The sequence below is a fragment of the Mirounga leonina genome, unplaced genomic scaffold, assembly GCF_011800145.1.
Source record: "Mirounga leonina isolate KUSES-001 unplaced genomic scaffold, KU_Mleo_1.0 Mir_94, whole genome shotgun sequence".
In the NCBI taxonomy this organism is placed as follows: domain Eukaryota; kingdom Metazoa; phylum Chordata; class Mammalia; order Carnivora; family Phocidae; genus Mirounga; species Mirounga leonina.
Window position 1 is genome coordinate 48,486,126 of NW_023270855.1, and position 17,007 is coordinate 48,503,132.

General features: G+C 40.7%; 1 protein-coding gene and 1 pseudogene across 1 annotated transcript; one reads left to right on the forward strand and one right to left on the reverse strand.

The window, feature by feature from the left end:
* The first annotated feature begins 7,384 nt into the window (after positions 1-7,384).
* Positions 7,385-8,802, forward strand: LOC118005591 (annotated as a pseudogene).
* A 3,324-nt stretch (positions 8,803-12,126) lies between these two features.
* Positions 12,127-12,981, reverse strand: LOC118005592 (olfactory receptor 7A17-like). Its single transcript, XM_034997557.1, has 2 exons — positions 12,627-12,981; positions 12,127-12,341 (listed from the first exon to the last, which is right to left on the reverse strand). The coding sequence occupies exons 1-2, from the start codon at positions 12,979-12,981 to the stop codon at positions 12,127-12,129; spliced, it is 570 nt and encodes a 189-aa protein (XP_034853448.1).
* Between the last annotated feature and the right edge of the window lie 4,026 nt (positions 12,982-17,007).

The window sequence follows — 17,007 nt, forward strand, 5'->3', positions numbered from 1 at the left end:
TCTATCTTATGGTAGAGAAGATATCTCTAGGATATCTCTATCCTGATATCTCTAGGAAATTGCTGTTCCCTTCTTCAACATGAGAGATGGGTAGGTTACTTTCCCATAAACATGTTGGTACTGTGCCCTTGTCTTTGTGATAATTTTCACTAATCAATCAGGCAATTCATGCTGATAACACAAATTCAGAGCTGCCATTTAGTGCTCAATTTTCAAAAATTTGTTAATTATAAGGTATATGGATCTTTTTATGTACCATACACTGAGCTGGATCCTATATGGATTGTTTTATTTCATTTTTGCAAGAGTCCACTCTGTAAGGTCTGCACTATAATGAACCTTAATCTACACTTGCAAAGGTGGGGCTCAGAAGTTTGGAATGAGCTAACCTGAGTTATGAACTGAGGGAGGGATGAGTTTGGCGCTCCACCAAGATATTTCCAGTTTTCATGCCCTAGGTCTCAACCAGGGATGATTTTGCCTCCAGACGACACTTGACAATTATGGAGAAATCTCTAGTTGTCATAACTAGGTATATGCTATCGGCACCTAGTGGGTTGCGGCCAGGGATACTGCCCCATACCTAGAATGCACAAGATGGCCCCCACCATAAAGAAGTATCTAGCACAAAATCAAAGGTGGAGAGATTGAAAAACACTATTCTAGACCAGAACTTCTGCAACATTAACATGTGTTTGAATCACTTGGGGATCCTGTTCAAATTCAGATCTGATTTGGCAGAATGTGGGTGAGGTTCAGAGATCCTGTAATTGTAACTGTTTCCCAGTTGATACTGATGTTATCAGTCCAGCTCTGTGGATCAGTCTTTGAGTATTAAGATCGTGGTTCAGTGATAATTACTTTTAGAAATTCTCTACCAAGAATCCTCATGCTCACCTCAGGTCTGACCTTAGGTGGTCACATAATGGATTTAGTAGGCAAGCTTGTGCATGCTTAAGTTTATGGGAGCCTCTTGAGTATTTCCCTCATTAGCTCTGCTGCCTCAGGGGAGGGATGATGCCAGATGGAAGAAATGCAAAGGGCAAGGTATGGGGAAAGGGTGTGGAGTTTCCATGACTTCTCCAGGTATGCCACTCGACCAGTCTCCATGTGTTCACCAACCTGAAAACTCTCCGAACCATCCTTTTGGGTTTCATGGAAGCTTCATGATAGAGACACAATTAATTAAATCATGGCCATTGGTGATGGCCATGGCCATCTCCAGTCCCTCTCCCATCTTAGGAGGTCGGGGGTGGGAACTAAAACTCTGATTCTGTAATCACATGGCTTGTCCTCCTGGCAAACAGCCCCTCACCATAGGTACTTTCCCAAAGTCACCTCATTAACCTAGAAAAGACATCTTTATGGCTCTCATCACTTAGGAAATTCAAAGTTTTAGGAGCTCCGTGCCAGAAATGGAGCTGAGACCAAATGTATATATATATTTTAAATTTTTTATTTTCTTGTATTATGTTATGTTAGTCACCATACAGTACACCATTAGTTTTTGATGTACTTTTCCATGATTCATTATTTGTGTATAACACCCAGTGCTCCATGCAATACGTGCCCTCCTTAATACCCATTACCGAGCTAACCCATCACCTCATCCCCCTCCCCTCTAAAACCCTCAGTTTGTTTCTCAGAGTCCATAGTCTCTCATGGTTATCTCCCCCTCCAATTTCCCCACCTTCATTTTTCCCTTCCTTCTTCTAATGTCCTCCATGCTATTCCTTATGTTTCACAGATAAGTGAAATCATATGATAATTGACTTTCTATGCTTAACTTATTTCACTTAGCATAATCTCCTCCAGTCCCATCCATATTGATGTAAAAGTTGGGTATTCATCCTTTCTAATGGCTGAGTAACATTCCATTGTATATATGGACCACATCTTCTTTATCCATTCATCTGTTGAAGGGCATCTCTGCTCTTCCCACAGTTTGGCTATTGTGGACATTGCTGCTATGAACACTGGGGTGCATGTGGCCCTTCTTTTCACTACATCTGTGTCTTTGGGGTAAATACCCAGGAGTGCATTTGCTGGGTCATAGGGTAGCTCTATTTTTAATTTTTTGAGGCACCTCCACACTGTTTACCAAAGTGAATGTACCAACTTGGATTCCCACCAACAGTCTAAGAGGGTTCCCCATTCTCCACAACATCTCCAACATTTGTTGTTTCTTGCCTTGTCAATTTTTGCCATTCTAACTGGTGTAAGGTGGTATCTCAATGTGGTTTTGATTTGGATTTCCCTGATGGTTAAGGATGATGAACATTTTTTCATGTGTCTGTTAGCCATTTGTATGTCTTCTTTTGAGACATGTCTGTTCATGTCTTCTGTCCATTTTTTGACTTGAGTATTTGTTTTTTGGGTATTGCGTTTGAGAAGTTCTTTACAGATCTTCGATACCAACCCTTTATCTGTAGTGTCATTTGCAAATATCTTCTCCCACCCTGTGGGTTGCCTCTTTGTTTTGTTGACTGTTTCCTTTGCTGTGCAGAAGCTTTTTATCTTGATGAAATCCCAAAAGTTCATTTTTGCTTTTGTTTCACCAGGCTTTGGAGATGTATCTTGAAAGAAGTTGCTGTGGCCGATGTCAAAGAGGTTACTGCCTATGTTCTCCGCTAGGATTTTGATGGATTCCTGTCTCACATTGAGGTCTTTCATCCACTTTGAGCTTATCTTTGTGAATGGTGTTAGAGAATGGTCGAGTTTCATTCTTCTGTATATAGCTGTCCAATTTTCCCAGCACCATTTATTGAAGAGACTGTCTTTTTTCCATTGCATGTTTTTTCCTGCTCTGTCAAAGATTATTTGACCATAGAGTTAAGGATCCATATCTGGGCTCTCTATTCTGTTCCATTGGTCTATATGTCTGTTTTTGTGCCAGTACCATGCTGTCTTAGTGATCACTGCTTTGTAATATAGCTTGAAATCGGGCAACATGATGCCCCCAGCTTTGTTTTTCTTTTTCAACATCTCCTTGGCGATTCGGGGTCTTTTCTGATTCCATACAAATTTTAGGATTGTTTGTTCCAGCACTTTGAAAAATGTCATTGGAATTTTGATCGGGATGGCATTGAAGGTATAGATTGCTCTGGGTAGCATAGACATTTTAACAATGTTTTTTCTTCCGATCCATGAGCATGGAATATTTTTCCATCTTTTTGTGTCTTCTTCAATTTCTTTCATGAGTGTTCTGTAGTTCCTAGAGTATAGATCCTTTACCTCTTTGGTTAGGTTTATTCTGAGGTATCTTATGGTTTTTGGTGCTATTGTAAATGGAATCGTTTCTTTAATTTCTCTTTCAACAGTTGCGCTGTTAGTGTATAAGAAAGCAACTGATTTCTGTGCATTGATTTTGTATCCTGCCACATTACTGAATTGCTGGATGAGTTCTAGTAATTTGGGGGTGGAGTCTTTTGGGTTTTCCACATAAAGTATCATGTCATCTGCGAAAAGAGTTTGACTTCTTCTTTGCCAATTTGAATACCTTTTATTTCTTTTTGTTGTCTGATTGCTGTTGCTAGGACTTCTAGTACTATGTTGAACAACAGTGGTGAGAGTAGGCACCCTTGACGTGTTCCTGATCTTAAGGGAAAGGCTCTCAGCTTTTCCCCATTGAGGATGATATTCGCTGTGGGTTTTTCATAGATGGATTTTATGAACTTGAGGAATGTTCCCTCTATCCCTACACTCTGAAGAATTTGAATCAGGAAAGGATGTTGTATTTTGTCAAATGCTTTTTCTGCATCAATTGAGAGGACCATATGGTTCTTCTCCCTCCTCTTATTAATGTGTTCTATCACATTGATTTGCGAATGTTGAACCAGACTTGCATCCCAGGAATAAATCTCACTTTGTCGTGGTGGATGATCCTTTTAATGTATTGTTGGATCCTATTAGCTAGGATTTTGTTAAGGATTTTGGAATCCATATTCATCAGGGATATCGGTCTGAAATTCTCCTTTTTGATGGGGTCTTTGCCTGCTTTGGGGATTAAGGTAATCCTGGCCTCATAGAATGAGTTTGGAAGTTTTCCTTCTGTTTCTATTTTTTGAAACAGCTTCTGTAGAATAGGTATTATTTCTTCTTTGAATGTTTGGTAGAATTCCCCAGGGAATCCATCAGGCCCTAGACTCTTGTTTTTTGGGAGGTTTTTGATCTCTGCTTCAATCTCGTTACTGGTTATTGGCCTATTCAGGTTGTTGATTTCTTCCTGTTTCTGTCTTGACAGCTTATAGGTTTCCAGGAAGGCCTCCATTTCATCCAGATTGCTCAGTTTATTGGCATAAAGTTGTTGATAATAATTTCTAATAATTGTTTCTGTTTCCTTGGTGTTGGTTGTGATCTCTCCCCTTTCATTCATAATTTTATTAATTTGGGTCCTTTCTCTCTTCTTTTGGATAAGTCTGGCCAGTGATTTATTGATCTTATTAATTCTTTCAAAGAACCAACTTCTAGTTTCATTGATCTGATCTACTGTGTTTCTGGTTTCTAATTCATTGATTTCTGCTCTAATTTTAATTACTTCTCTTCTAATGCGTGGCTTAGGCATCATTGGTTGCTTTTTCTCTAGTTCTTTAAGGTGTAGAGTTAGTTGGTGAATTTGGGATTTTTCTATTTTTTTGAGTGAGGCTTGGATGGCTATGTATTTCCCCCTTAGGACCGCCTTTGTAGTATCCCATAGGTTTTGGACCGATGTGTTTTCGTTCTCATTGATTTCCATGAATTGTTTAAGTTCTTCTTTGATTTCTTGGTTGACCCAAACATTCTTGAGCAGAGTGGTCTTTAGCTTCCAAGTGTTTGAATTTCTGCCAAATTTTTTCTTGTGATTGAGTTCCAGTTTTAGAGCACTGTGGTCTGAGAATATGCAGGGAATAATCTCAGTATTTTGGTATCGGTTGAGACCTGATTTATGACCCAGTATATGGTCTATTCTGGAGAAAGTTCCATGTGCGCTCGAGAAGAATGAGTATTCTGTTGTTTTAGGGTGCAATGTTCTGTAAAAATCTATGAGGTCCATCTGGTCCAATGTATCATTCAAAGCTCTTGTTTCCTTGTTGATTTTCTGCTTAGATGATCTGTCCATTGCTGAGAGTGGAGTATTGAGGTCTCCTACAATTAACATATTGTTATCAATATGACTCTTTATTTTGGTTACCAGTTGGCTTATGTAGATGGCTGCTCCCATGTTGGGGCATAGATATTTACAATTGTTAGATCTTCTTGTTGGAGAGACCCTTTAAGAATGATATAGTGTCCTTCTGTGTCTCTTATTACAGACTTTAGCTTGAAATCTAATTTGTCTGATATAAGAATTGCTACCCCAGCTTTCTTTTGAGGTCCGCTGGCATGGAAGATAGATCTCCATCCCTTCATTTTCAGTCTGGATGTATCTTTAGGTTCAAAATGAGTCTCTTGCAGACAGCATATGGATGGGTCCTGTCTTTTTATCCAATCTGCAACCCTGTGCCATTTTATGGGAGTGTTTAGGCCATTCACGTTGAGAGTGATTATTGAAAGATATGAATTAATTGTCATCATATTGCCTGTTAAGATGTTGTTTTTATAGATTGTCCCTGTAAATTTCTGTTGTAGATCACTCTTGGGGTCTTTCTCCTTTTATAGAACCCCCCGTTAATATTTCTTGCAGGGCCGGCTTAGTGGTCACATATTCTTTCAGTTTCTTCTGGTCGTGGAAGCTCTGCATCTCTCCATCCATTCTAAATGAAAGCCTTGCCAGATAAAGTATTCTTGGCTGCATGTTCTTCTCATTTAGTACCCTGAATATGTCTTGCCAGGCCTTTCTGGCTTGCCAGGTCTCTGTGGATAGGTCTGACGTTATTCTGATGTTCCTCCCTATGTATGTAAGGAATCTCTTCCCCCTAACTGCCCTTAAGATGGTTTCCTTGGTTCTAAGATTTGTAAGTTTTACTATTACATGCTGGAGTGTTGGCCTGTTTTCCTTGATCTTGGGAGGGGTCCTCTCTGCCACTGGGACTCGAATGTCTGTTTCATTCCCCAGATTAGGGAAGTTCTCAGACAAGATTTGCTCAAATACATCTTCTAGCCCTCTCTCTCTCTCCACTCCCTCCGGGATTCCAATGATTCTGACATTGGAATGCCTCATGGTGTCACTTATTTCTCTGATTCTATTTTCATGGATTCTGAGTTGTTTTTCCCTGGCCTCCTCTTTCCCTTTTTATCTATTATACTGTCTTCCAGATCGCTTATTCTCTCTTCTGTCTCAGTTACCCTAGCTGTTAGATTATCTAGATTGGATTGGATCTCATTGATAGCATTTTTAAGTTCTGCCAATTCCCCTTTTGTTTCTGCCCTTAGAGACTCTATGTTGCCATTAATTGATTTCTCCATTCTAGCCATTGTCTTCACAATTGCTAGCCTGAATTCCATCTCCGACATCTTGGTTATATCTGCATCCATTTGTAAATCTGCAGCATAAGTCATAATCTCTGAGTCTTTTCTGTTTTGGGGGCTCCTCCTCCTAGTCATTCTGTTGATGGGTGTTTGAGAGAATGTATAGAGTCCAAATTATTGACCAGAACCCAAGCAAGATGCACCTGTTTTCTTGGGACCTTAGGGTTGCTGGCCTCTTGTTTTCCCAGCCTGTCTTCTGGGGGAGGGGCCTGCCCTGCTATTACTCAGGCAACCTTGTTTGGGCAGAGTTGCCCTGCGCCCCTGTGGTGGGGGATGCGCTCAGTGGGAATCAGTCTTTGGGGCTTTTGTTCTCTGGCGCCTTTCCCTGGTGGCTTTCCATGTCTCTTCTGCGAGTCAGAGCAGAAGAGACTGTTTCCAACCCTCTGCCTCAGAGCAGAGAGACCTCAGTCTGTTCTTCAGTGAACTCTCCAGGCCACACTGTCTCCATTTCTGTCTGTGCTTCTATAAACTGCAGTGTCCTGGGTTGTGCGCCCCTCTGCAGTGCTCCCAGTCCTGCCTCCAGGTTGGGGCATGTCTCTGCCCTTTGTGCTTCTAAAACCACCAGCCGCTCCCAGTTCGACCGCTGCTTGTGGTCCTGTCCCGGGGACTGCAGTTCACGCGCGCACACGACTCCGCTGCTTGGGGTTTCCACCCCGGAGGTTGCAGTTCACAGGCGGGACCCCGGCGCTCCGGGTTTCCATCTCGGAGGCTGCAGTTCACGTGCGCGTGACTGTCGCTCTGGGTTTCTGTCTGGGCGGCTGCAGTTCGTGTGCCCGCGACCCCGCCGGTCTGGTCCTCCACCCCGGGGGCTCCACCCCGTTGGCTTTCCCAATGCTACCGGTCTGTGAGTCTGTGCCCCTCCGCAGCTCATGAGGCTGTCACTCACCAGCGGTGTAGGATCCCCACGTCCAGGCACCCTCCCGCCCCCATTTATCCTCCGATATCTGCCCATAGGATCACAGCTCTCCGCTTCCTACCTCAAAGCCAACTGCCTGCGATATTCTGTTTGTAGAGATCCAGATCTTCTTACATCTCAGGTTGATTTCGTGGGTGCTCAGAGTGGTCTGGTAGATAGCCAGCTCAATTCCGGGGACCAGTTGAAATAGGGTCCCCTACTCCTCCGCCATCTTTCCCCCCTCCAGAATGTACATTCCTATTCAGAGGTGGGATGTGGGGTCCTGACAGGGGACAAGTTCCATATAAAAACTATGGATATTCACATTTTGAATGTAAAATAAAGATTTTAGAATTTCAATGATATTTGTAATGTTCATTATTATTGAGAAATTAGTCATATTATTTTTTATTCCTTGGTAGTCATCTCCACTACATAGAACCAGGAAGTGACACATGAATTTCAGAACTGCAAACCCTCATATTTGGGCTTTTCCTCTCCATATACATGATAACCATGTTTGGGAACGTGCTCATCATCCTGGCCATCAACTCAGACTCCCACCTCCACACTGCCATGTACTTCTTCCTCTCCATCCTGTCCTTTGTAGATATCTGTTTCACCTCCACCACTATCCTCAAGATGCTGTGGAACATCCAGACTCAGAGCAAAGTCATAACCTATGCAGGCTGCCTCACGCAGATGTACTTTTTCATACTCTTTGCTGGATTCGATTACTTTCTCCTGGCCACGATGGCCTATGGTTGGTAGCCCTCTCCCACCCCCTGCACTATTCAGTCATCGTGAATCCCCAGCTCCATGGACTGCTGGTTCTTCTGCCCTAGATCACATATATCCTGAATTCCTTCTTACAAAGTTTAATGATGTTGGGGCGCCTGGGTGGCTCAGTCGTTAAGCGCCTGCCTTCGGCTCAGGTCATGATTCCAGGGTCCTGGGATCGAGCCCTGCATCGGGCTCCCTGCTCAGCAGGAAGCCTGCTTCTCTCTCTCCCACTCCCCCTGCTTGTGTTCCCTCTCTAGCTGTCTCTCTCTCTGTCAAATAAATAAATAAAATCTTAAAAACAAAAAAAACCCCCAAAGTTTAATGATGTTGTGGCTTTCCTTCTGGATAAAATTACATATCCCCTGCTATTTTTTGTAAACTCAATGAAATAGTCCAACTTTCCTGTTATGCTAACTTTCTTAATAACTTGGTGATGTATTTTGCTCTTTTGCTGCTGAGTGCTGTTGCTTTTGTGGAGGTCCTTTACTCTTACACTAAGATAGTTTCCTCCATTCTTGGGTGTCTTCAGCTCAGGGCAAGTATAAAGCATTTTCCACCTGTGTCTCACCTCTCAGCTGTGTCCTTATTTTACTGTACATTCCTAGGTGCATACAAGTGCAACAGCCCCAGTGATGTACACCATGGTCACACTCATGCTGAACCCTGTTAAAAAGTGACACTAGGGGCACCTGGGTGGTTCAGTCCATTGAGCATCAGACTTGGTTTCAGGTCAGGTTCAGGTCATGATCTCAGGGTCCTCGGATCAAGCCCTGCTTTGGTCTCCAGTCTCAATGGGAGAAATCTAGATTCCCCTCCCTCTCCATCTGCCCCCTCTCCCTCCTGCTCTTGTTCTCTCTTTCTCAGAAAAATAAATAAGTCTTTAAAAAATTGTCTATAATCAAGATCCTATTCAGGTACCAAGTAGAGTTTGGAATGATATGCATTTTTGTGGAGAAAAAATGGCAACCTAGAATCACGTATCTAGGCCGGAGGAATTCATGCTCTCTGTGTCTTGCAGAGACATCTTGATTTTAGCCCAAAGAGATTCATTTTTGGCTTTGATCTCCAGGACTGGAAGAGTATAATTTTGTTTCTTTTAAATCTTCAGTGTGGTAATTGGTGATAGCAGCAATAGGAAAGTGGACAAAGACATTTCTCCAATAAAATTTTATTTAAAGAAACTGAATTTAAGCCTTTCAAATAATTCACTTAGCTTCTTTGGGTAAGGGCACTGTGTGTTGAAACCCTACCTTAAGTACAGGAACAATCTAAAGTCAGTTTGGAGATATTCAGCCTTATTAGCTGGTATGGAGAAGTTCTCCTTGCATAAATGTTAATGTGGTTTTGTCTTTGAGACTTCTGAACATTAAGATAGGAAAAGAAGGGGCGCCTGGGTGGCTCAGTTGGTTAAGCGACTGCCTTCGGCTCAGGTCATGATCCTGGAGTCCCTGGATCGAGTCCCGCATTGGGCTCCCTGCTCGGCAGGGAGTCTGCTTCCCCCTCTGACCCTCCTCCCTCTCATGCTCTCTGTCTCTCATTCTCTCTGTCTCAAATAAATGAATAAAATCTTAAAAAAAAAAAGATAGGAAAAGAAATATACTATGAAAATTAAGGCTACCTGTTATACTCTAAATTTTTTTGTCTAAATTTCAATATTCCTAGTATTTTATGTGAATGCAAATGTTCATTCTTTTAATTTCTTGTCTTCCAAGTTTCTCTAAAGCTTTCTTTCAATGCAATAGATGAGTTATAATGAGTTATAATGAGGGTTATGAGCCTTGTGCATGTACATCCATGCATGTGAGTATGTTTTTGTGAAATAAAATGTACATGAATATACATACATTTACATACACATAACCCTTAATCTTGAACATTCTTTGTCCCACAAACTATTTCCACATATTTCATCTTTCCTGACAACACCACTTGAAGTTATGCTTATGATTCCACATTGTGTTCAGAAGAAAAAAGAATGCTGGAGGGGTTACCCCCTAACAATTGCATAACAGAGCAGTTAGAATTTATTGTGCACCCTCTTGAGTTCTATGGAAATGGAACCATGCAGTATGTACCCATGATTTTTCAATGACTCTTTCAATTCCTAGAGTTGTACACTTTAAATATGTACAGTTTATTGCATGTAATAATGCTCCAATATATTAATTAGTATTAAAAAATTCCTGTGGTGCATGACTCAGAGTCAGATCTGGAGCACAGTTAGCTGAGTCACACATAACAGGATGAGAGAATTCTCTTCCAATTGTGAAAAAGCAAAGGTTCACATGTGGATATTAAACAGTGGAATTAAATAAAGACAATTCACATTTGATAACATCATTTTTTTGTAAACTAGAAGATTACTTACATATATGAAAGGAGTAAAATGACATAAATTGGATCAAGACAGAAGAACACTACAGCCACACTCCTCATAGAACAGCCTTAGAAACACAATGTACAGATTCACACCGGACTAAGGACTATGAGAAGCTCTGCAGAGATCAAAACAACTCCCTACTCTGCAATCCCCTTTGATAATAAAGACATTATATCAAGCCATTTTGTTTTAGGATGCTTTGTTTGCAGCAACAACTAAATGATATAATAATCAAATCAGAAAGATCTGAGGGCATTTGTAATAATCAGATTCTTTTTATTGTAGGTATTTATTCTGATAACTGAAGGTAGCATTCATGATTACTGTGTTCTTCAAGTTTATTTCATGTAACTGTACTAAAACCACTGAGGCCCCTTTGAGGTAACATGGAAAGGTCAGAAGGACATACATGTGTGCACAAAACTTGTGACTCAGAATCACATCCTGGACAGGATTCCAAGCTTCCTGGTAAGTCATCCTGTGGTTATGAAGATGGTATATAATGGATGATACTGATACTGTTCATTTGCTGCCCCTTTAGAGGTTATGGCAAAATTTCACATAGTGGGAGATATTTCATTTACAGAAATGGAAGGAATCATATTTGTATGTATGTAGCACTGGAAATTTTTATCCAGAAACCAAAAATAGTTTAATAAAACCCCAATCATGCCACCAGTCTTTTATATTAATAAATACACCTTACCAATGGACCCTGGTATTCCATAATTCATTAGGTAGATGAAGTGCCTGAGAAAGGAATATTTTGCACAGCAATAAATATATGTCTTAATATTTTTCTTCATCATCCTTAAAGCCAGGTTTGACTCTAAGGCCATATTATGTCAATCTATTTTTTCCATATTTGTCATTCTGTGTAGATTCCACTTGGAGACATGTTTTTTGGTTTTTTTTTTTTGTTTTTTTTTTGGCTTACATATTATGTCAATCTATTTTTTCCATATTTGTCTTTCTGTGTAGATTCCACTTGGAGACATGTATTTTCTTTTCTTTTTTTGCCAGTGACTATGGTAGGCATGGTGGACACAAGCTGTATAAAAACAGGATCCTAATGTGTACATGATCAGCTATAACCACCAGTACGTCAAAGTCTGCATTCTCAGGAAGAGCACTTAAAGTAGTGATATTACAAAGGAATGATGTTCACAAAAGTGAAGTACAGTGGTCTCAGATTTTTCTCTGTTATGAATGTACATAAATAGCTGTGGTGGCTAAGAGTAGATTTTCCATTCTTGTAGTATTCAGTCAAACAAAAGAAAAATCCTCACTATGATATATTTTATTTGAGAAGAAATTATTCTTAGCAGATCCATGTAGTCCTTGGAATAAATGAGAACTTCCAAATATTTCAAATCCAAGGTTAGGAATAACATTGAGAGAGGAGGAAAATGACAAAGGGACAATTTCTTGGGCATCAGAGATATCACAAGGCTTAATAATAAGAGTTACATACATTGTACAGAGAGATCAAAAACAAAAAGATAGAAATTCCGAGAAATAAATTAGGGAAGCAAGTACTACTTCCACAGTCTGCATACACACACACACAAAATCACAACTTCTATCTAAGGCCTCAGGCCCTGCAACCATGGGCACTTCTTCAGCCCAGGACAACTGACCCTTTTAGAACTGCCATCCCAGAGAATCTCATCAGAGCTCCCTTTATGTCTTTGTTTCTCAGGCTGTAGATGAAGGGGTTCAGCATGGGTGTGACCACTGTGTACATCACAGAGGCTACTGCACTTGAGTGGGAGCTCTGGGTAGCAGCAGAGTTAAGGTACACTCCTAGGCCCGTACAATAAGATAAGGAGACAACTGAGAGGTGAGATGCACAGGTGGAAAATGCTTTATACTTGCCCTCAGCTGATGAGATCCCAAGTATGGAGGAAACTATCTTAGAGTAAGAGTAAAGGACCCCAGCCAGGGGAGCACCCCCCAGCAGTATAGTTGCAAAATACATAACCATGTTATTAGGAAAGGTGTCAGAACAGGCAAGTTGGATCATTTGATTGAGTTCACAGAAAAAGTGGGGAATTTCTACCTTTCTACAGAAGGACAGTTGCAAGACCATTAAGCTTTCTAAGAAGGAATGCAAGACACTCAGGATCCAGGACACCAGAACCAATAGTTCACAGAGCCAGGGTTTCATGAGGACCGTGTAGTGCAGGGGGTGACAGATGGCCACAAAGCGGTCATAAGCCATCACAGTCAGGAGAAAGATGTCTAATCCTACAAAAAGTGTGAAGAAATACATCTGGCTGAGGCAACCTTCATAAGTGATCGTTTTGCTCTGAGTCTGGATGTTCCACAGCATCTTGGGGATGGTGGTGGAGGTGAAACAGATGTCTACAAAGGACAGGTTGGCAAGGAAGAAGTACATGGGGGTGTGGAGGTGGGAGTCAGAGCTGATGGCCAGGATGATGAGCATGTTTCCAAACACGGCGATCAGGTACATGGAGAGGAAAATCCCAAATATGAGGGACTGCAGTTCTGGTTCCTCTGACAGTCCCAGAAGAAGAAAATCTGAAATTCCTGTATCATTTCCTGGGTCCATGTGGTGGAGGTGACTACCAGCACAGGGGAAATTAACATAACAAATTTCACACAAATAGTCTGCTAACATTGTGGAAATGATATAATTTATATTGTCCAAATACTAATTTTAATATTTTATGAATGGATCTGGACCCCTTGAGGGGATCCTTATTTCCCCTCTGATTAGGAATTTCCATCACAACATCAGATGTTCCCCAAAAGGTCAGTTATTGTACAGTTTGAATTAGAGATTATTTCATGCACTTTAGGATTATATAGTGTTGACCATGTTTCAGAAATTCCTAGTCATAAAGTAAAGGGTGCTGGAAAGCAAAAGTCTCTACAATTCAATGAGCTGATAGGGTAGGAACAGATATTAAGATTAAATAATCATCTGATGGGCACAGATGCTATGAACAAAACAGAAGCAGGTTAAAAGAGAGAGTGGGTGGGGTTTTAAGTTGGGTCTTCAGTCAAGATTGGCTAAAAAGGTGACATTTGATCAGAGACCTTAAGGAAGAGAGGATGGAAGATGAGAGGTCTTCCTGGCAGAGGGAATGGTTGGTGTAAAGGCCCTGAGGACCGGCTTCTGTCAGAAAATCATGGCTCAGAAGGAAGCCCGTGTGTTGAGGAGAATGGACAAGAAGGAGAGTGATGAGAGGTGGTGGCAGTGAATTTCGTAGAACTATGTGGCCTCATAACTGCTTAAATTTCAAGACACAGGGAGTTCCTGGTTCACACTATGTACTTCTTCCACTTTATGATGTGGTTGCATTAGCATCCTGTCAGTTGAACATGCCTTCCTAGTATCATCTGTTGATTGAATTTGGCCTGTGTATTATAAGGATACACATGTATATAGACTTTTAATAGAGGGGCCTATGCATCCCTGCTCTGAGGACTGTTCTCACCCATCAAGGAGGCCGCATGCACGTGCACACACACACACACACACAGTCACATACACACAACACAGCACACCATATCCTCCTGGTGTGTGTTACTTCTATGTCCTTCTCACCTCCCCCCTGCCTGCCCCAACACACTGTTTAGGATATGAATGCATACATATAATATTACCTTTCCCATAATGAATGTGGAAATAGTATCCAGAAATTCCTATTTGTAGCTTCCCAGGGACAAATCATCTTCAGGTTCCATTTTGGAATGGCTACATTCTGACATGTATATAAAGAAACAAAAAATTGTGTTCAATAAACAGAGAGAGAAAGAGAGAGGGAGAGAAGGAGAGAGATATTCAATGAACATAAAGAGTAAAATGATCTAATAAGCTCAGTTGTCCTAAGAGACTGCGAGGAAGGAACGCTTCCTTGGTGCTGGTGGCATCCAGTCCTGGTTAGATCCCATTTATACCCAGCAAAAATAATAAAAGAGCAAAAATAAATTGTTCAAAAGACAAAGTAATGGCTCCTTTATGATGTGAAACACTTAGAGATTGAACATCACAAGAGAAAAATGAGTAAAAAGAATAAATTTGGTGTTTTTTTTACCAGATAGCTGATAGCAGAAGACTTGTTTTTCCTGTGCCTTTTCCATATTTATTTGACCAATTGGTTTTTATTTGGTCCAATATAGGATGAGGCGAGGCCCTTTATCACTTTTCTTATGTTTGTCATTCTTAGCCTGTGGGATTTAGTCGCTTTCTTGACAAGTCTGATGAGAACAACTACTCACAGTTCTGTTCTTTGGCCAACATGCAAAGGCCTCCCCAGACTCTGTAAAATCCTACACACCCCGTGGCAATCTATCCTCTTACTCTGAGTACTCTTCATGTGACTCATCTGAAGATATTATCTCAGACTCACATTATCTCACTGTGCTCTTGTCTGTCATTCTGACGTAGGACCAAAGGAGCAAGAAGTTCACCTGTGCTGTTCATCTTTTTCTTTAAGGGTGTGGATGTATATGCACTTATATAGAAACAAATTCAAGAAAATGAGATATTATGAAACACAGAGAATGACAGAGGAGATAAAACCAGTGTAAAGAGAGCAGTTTCAGCACAACCTTTTTCAACAACATTGAAGGGAGTTTTGAGGACTAACTGAAACAGGATCTATAGGAGCAGGAACTCCACAAAATCAACATGGACAAATAATAAAATTCCCCAAGACCTTGAAATAGAAGGGTATAACATAAAATTCTTAGAAATTTCTGGCACATAGCAGATGCTCTTTTAGTATGTGTTGAATGAATCAGGAATTAGGTCTTATTATATATGGGCATTTACGTGACAAAGCTGCATTTCAATTTAGTTGGCAAAGATTGGATTGTTGAATGGAAGTTGGCATAAATAGCTTTCTACATGAAAGGAATTTCAGTGGTTCCATATCTCACACATTTCACAAAAAATCAAAAGGTGTAAACTTCAGTTTAGGAGTAGCCATTCAGTTTTAGATGTACATCTGGAAAATTACATATTAAAACCACAGGAGAGCAAACCACTATTTTTAAGGCAAAAAAACTCAGAACTAAGAAGATAGGTATATTTAATAAAATTTAAAACTATATTATGACCAAAAATATCTAACTAAAAGTCAACAGAGAAACTGATTTACAACAATTATTTGAAATGCTGATAATTACAGATAAATAGGCATATCATATGTGGACACGTAATAATAGTAATAGACAAATGAACTTGATCAAATATAGGAATCTTCACTTGAGCTCACTAATAGTTTAAAAACTCAACAAGAAATCTCTTTCACACCCATCACCCTGAGAAAACACTCAAAGGGCTGTCACAATGATTGGGCTGGAATTTTTGAACAGTTAGCAAAGGGGTACTTTCTAATTTTGCTGTCAGGATTGTGAAGTGTTATATGTCTTGGGGAGAATCTGAAGACAGGTACAAATATTGGAAATACAGATGTTCTTTGGGGTGCCCGGCTGGCTTAGTCTATATAGCATGGTACTCTTGAGCTTGGGGTTGTAAGTTCAAGTCCCATGTTGGGTGTAGAGATTACTTTAAAAATATTTTTAAAAATACAGATATTCTTTTTTTTTAAGATTTTATTTATTTATCTGAGAGAGAGAGAGCATGAGAGGGGGGAGGGTCAGAAGGGTCAGAGGGAGAAGCAGACTCCCCGCCAAGCAGGGAGCCCAATGCGGGACTCGATCCAGGGACTCCAGGATCATGACCTGAGCCGAAGGCAGTCGCTTAACCAACTGAGCCACCCAGGCGCCCCAAAATACAGATATTCTTTAACCTAGGGTTTCTCAGTCTCTGCACTATAGACATTCGGAGCCAGAGCCTTCTCTGTTGCAGGGTGTGTCCTGTGCATTATATGGTGTTTAGAGTGTCCCTGGGCTCCAGGACCCCTCCCCAGTGTGACAGCCCAACATGTCTTCAAACATTACTCAGTGTCTCCTAGGGAACAAAATCTGCTTTGTTTGAGAAACATAGTATTAAGTGTTTAAAAATATTTGGTACATGCACCCCAATGTTCAATGCAACAATGTCGACAATAGCCAAACTGTGGAAGGAGCCAAGATACCCGTCAAAAGATTAATGAATAAAGAAGATGTGGTTCATACATACAATGGAATATTACTCAGCCATCAGAAAGGATGAATACCTACCATTTGCAGCGACAAGGATGCAACTGGAGAGGATTATGCTAAGTGAAAAAAGTCAAGCAGAGAAAGACAATTATCATGTAGTTTCACTTATATGTGGAACATAAGGAATAGTGCAGAAGACCATAGGGGAAGGGAGGGAAAACTGAATGGGAAGAAATCAGAGAGAGAGACAAACCATGAGAGACTCTGGACTCTGGGAAACAAACAGGATTACAAAAGGGAGGGGCATGGGGGGATGGGGTAACAAGATGATAGGCATTAAGGTGGGCATATGTGTTGATGAGCACTGGGTGTTATATGCAACTAATGAATCATTGAACACTACATCAAAAACTAATGA